Source organism: Peromyscus leucopus, chromosome 8a (genome assembly GCF_004664715.2).
Source record: "Peromyscus leucopus breed LL Stock chromosome 8a, UCI_PerLeu_2.1, whole genome shotgun sequence".
Classification (NCBI taxonomy): Eukaryota; Metazoa; Chordata; class Mammalia; order Rodentia; family Cricetidae; genus Peromyscus; species Peromyscus leucopus.
In genome coordinates this window covers 42580691-42584041 of record NC_051085.1, presented here as the reverse complement: position 1 = coordinate 42584041, position 3351 = coordinate 42580691, and the positions used below count along the sequence as shown (strand labels likewise).

Sequence of the window (3351 nt, the reverse complement as noted above, 5' to 3'; positions counted from 1 at the left end):
AGAGTGGCAGATGGAACCTCTCCGCCTTGGAGGTCAGGGACTGGAGCTTAAGATAGAGAGCAAGGGTAGAATTTGGGGTTGCTGAATCCTTCTTAATTCTGAGATCCTATTAAAAAAATCTTAGGTCTTCAAAACCTGAGTAATCTGTGGGTTGAAATGAAAGAACACATATATTCCAACAGGCACATGCAAGTGTATTGATCCATCTCCAAATTGATAACTGGGAAACTGGCCAACAATTTAATGATGCTGTGGATGTCGTCCCTTTAGTCATCTTTTAGAAGAGACTGCTTGGATGCTTCAAGATGGTGGTTGACTGGGATGGAGAAGTGGGATGCAGGTTACGGGAGGGTATGGAAGGTGGAAAAGAAAGGAATATTTTTTAAGTAAGCAAACGCAATTTATTGGGAAGGTCCACATTTCAGTGTAAACAGATAATAAGACTTGAAGTCATATAAAAACCAAGATAAAGAATGTCTCCTGATTGCAAATTTTCAGCAGTGATACCTTAAAATGATTCTAATGACATGTCGACTGGGTTGACAGCAGTTTTCATCAAAACATGGCGTGGGGGCAGAGATGGTTCAGCAGGTAGAGGTTCGGCTGGCCGTGCAAAGCTGTTACTTGTGTTCAAGCCCCGTCACCCACATAAAGGCGAAAGGAGAGGACCAACTCTAGAGAACTGTTGACTGACCTTCACTCAGGCACACCATGGCACGTTTACCCCTCCGCTACACACACACAGATCACACACGTGCATTCTTTCTCTGCTAAGTAATTCTTTCTTTAAAAAGATCGTTAACACAAGTATTAAAATGTAGCTGAGGCATCCAAAGGATGGAGACTATGGCAGAAGGTGAGGTACTACTTAGAAAACCTATGCATCGGAGGTAGCGAGGATTTCACAAGTAGTGAGGAGTTAATAACTGGAGGTAGAAACTGTTAAGAGCGGCCACTCACCCTATACTATACTAGAACAACTAAAGAGGTCAAGGCGATCAGGTCTGACTTGTATAAGATTTACCTGGATCTCAATGTTTTGTTCTACACGGAAGTATGTTTTTACACTTCCTGGGACCTTCCGAAAGATCCTCACTACTCTATCCCCAAATTCAGCAATTGGTTGATTTTTCTTTAAGTTGTTTGGCTGGTCACAGGTTTCTGTAAGAATATCATAAATCCACCTGAGTGAAGCCTTGCTCAAAAACACATGCTGGAAAACAGCTAAAATGCAATGTCGTCGGCCGGGCGTGGCTGCGAAGTCATTTGAGAGGCTGAGGCAGGAGGATTGCCACTAGTAGTTGGGCTAGGGTGTGAGTCCCAAGCCAGCATAGGAGTGAGACCCTGTCTCAAAACAAATAAGCAAATTAATGAAGGGCCGCGAACAACAACAAAAGAAAAGGAACCGAATCAAATACAATAATGAGGACAGGACACAAAGGTAGCGGCTGTGGTGTACCGGATGAAATATTCCGGCCTTGGACTAAGCGAGCCTGTAAGATGCAGTATTTCTAGAGCCTTTCAGTAGACTTGACAGAACAGAGTGCAAGGAACGCTCGCTTAAGCCTTTGCCTACATCGGTGGAGAACTTCTAACTCCAATGTTTGTTTATCCAACTGAGTCCACGGGCAGCAAACTGAGAAAGGGAGACAGGATGCCAGGAGTTTTGCCTATCCCTCTCCACTGGTGCGTCTGCTCGGGTTTCTCTCTGGAAGAGAGCTAGCTGCACGCCAGGCTCTCTGCACCAGCTAGGCGGTGTCCCAGGCGCTGCTGCAGGACTCTGGGTACCAAACCGGGTGGCCCGGGTGGAAGCTGGTGTCAAGGCCAATACTGGGTGGGGAACTAGGAACCAGGTTTGCCCTACGCCAAAGCACGTTCCGATTTTCTCTCTCTCTCTGGGACCTGGGATCTGGGGTGTGTGTGTGAGGCGTCATCAAATACCTGGCGGGGGTCAGTTCTTATGGATGCCCCACCACCGGCCATCCCCTAGGCTGTCAGCCCACCGGAAGAGAGGAGGAAAGGCTGGAGAGCGCCGGGCAGGGCCAGATTTGATGGCTGCGGAAGGGCTAGGTCGCCGCCCTTAGGGACCCACGACAAAGATGCCAGCCCCGCCCCGGTGCGAAAGACCCCGAGAGCCTGCAAAGGGCTGCGCTCGAGTTTGCAGACCGGCTGCACCGGCGGGAAGTTGTGGCAGGCGGAACCCGCCAGGACGCCCCATCTCTCCATCCCGCCCCACCCGGGCAGGTGGCCGCAGCATACCTTGGTGGCGGGGTCCGCGTCGGCAGGTTCCCCAGCCGCTCCCGGCGCTTCCGCCGCGGGCCCGTGGCCACTGAGCTCCGGCTCGCTCGGCGTGTCGCTCCCCGCCGGCTGCTGCTCGGGGCTCCGCTGCTCGGTGGAACTGCCTGCGCCCATGGCTCAGTGGTTGTCCTACTCCCGCCGGCTAGCCGCCTTCCTGGGACCGCGGGGACGCCGAGGGGCTAGGGGACGTGCTCCCAAGACCACGAGGATGAGGGACGAGGAGCGCTGGCTCTCTGCGATCCTGCTGAGAACGCGCCCGGACTGAGAATGAAGGGGACGCGCTCGTGGCAAACTCCTTAAAAGAAAAAAAAAAAAAAAAAAGCCACCTCGTAGCCTCCTCCCCCCTCCTTGTTTTTCCCTCCCTTCATCACATGAGCACAGCCCAGACACGCCTTGCAGCATCTCCCCCTAGGCTGCTAGGACCGGAGGCTCCGCCACCAGGTCCCCAGCAGCCCACCCCACCCCCAGGGCTCCTCAGGTCGTTAAAGGGGACCAGAGCTTTGGGGTCTGTCCCAGGGCTGCAGAAGGTTCAGAGATAGCAAGAAAGAAGAGGGGTGGGGCGGGGGGGGGGGGAAGCAAAGGCTTTGTTTTTTAATTCAATGATTGATACCCCAAGGTTGGAGCTTCTGCAGCCCTGGGATTTGCATCTGGCCAGGCGCGAACCCAAATTCCCCATTTGCTTTTCTTGGGATTGTGTTTGACTTTAAGCATTTGTTCCAGCCCTCTCTCCTTTAGCAGGAGAAAGGAAGCACTCCTGGGCTGCTCCTGGGCTGCTCCTGAGCCTGGCCATATTAGGACGGCTCACGTGGCAGGAGCTGGGAAACCCAGAGGTTGATGCAGTCAGGCCACCGCTGAGGTGGGCCCCAGCGTCCCCATGATCCCAGCCAGTGATGTCAGCTGATGCCATCACCAGAACTCACCGGCCTCCTTCCCCAGGGAACGCGCGGGGAAATGGAGCTGTTACTGGAAATGTGCCTGTCCTTTGAGCGTCTGATGCTGAAGGTTACACATCCAGGCCACTCGTCTCTGCTGCCGCTGAAACACCACGTTGGC

At 53.1% G+C, this 3351-nt stretch overlaps 1 protein-coding gene across 1 annotated transcript in view; it reads right to left on the bottom strand.

The window, feature by feature from the left end:
- The window catches only part of Akap12 (A-kinase anchoring protein 12), a 94802-nt gene extending 92221 nt beyond the window's left edge, over positions 1-2581 (bottom strand). Inside the window, 1 exon segment of the mRNA XM_028890204.2 lies at positions 2260-2581. Coding sequence (XP_028746037.2) covers positions 2260-2412 — 153 coding nt within the window. The 5' untranslated portion in view covers positions 2413-2581.
- Positions 2582-3351: the final 770 nt, after the last annotated feature.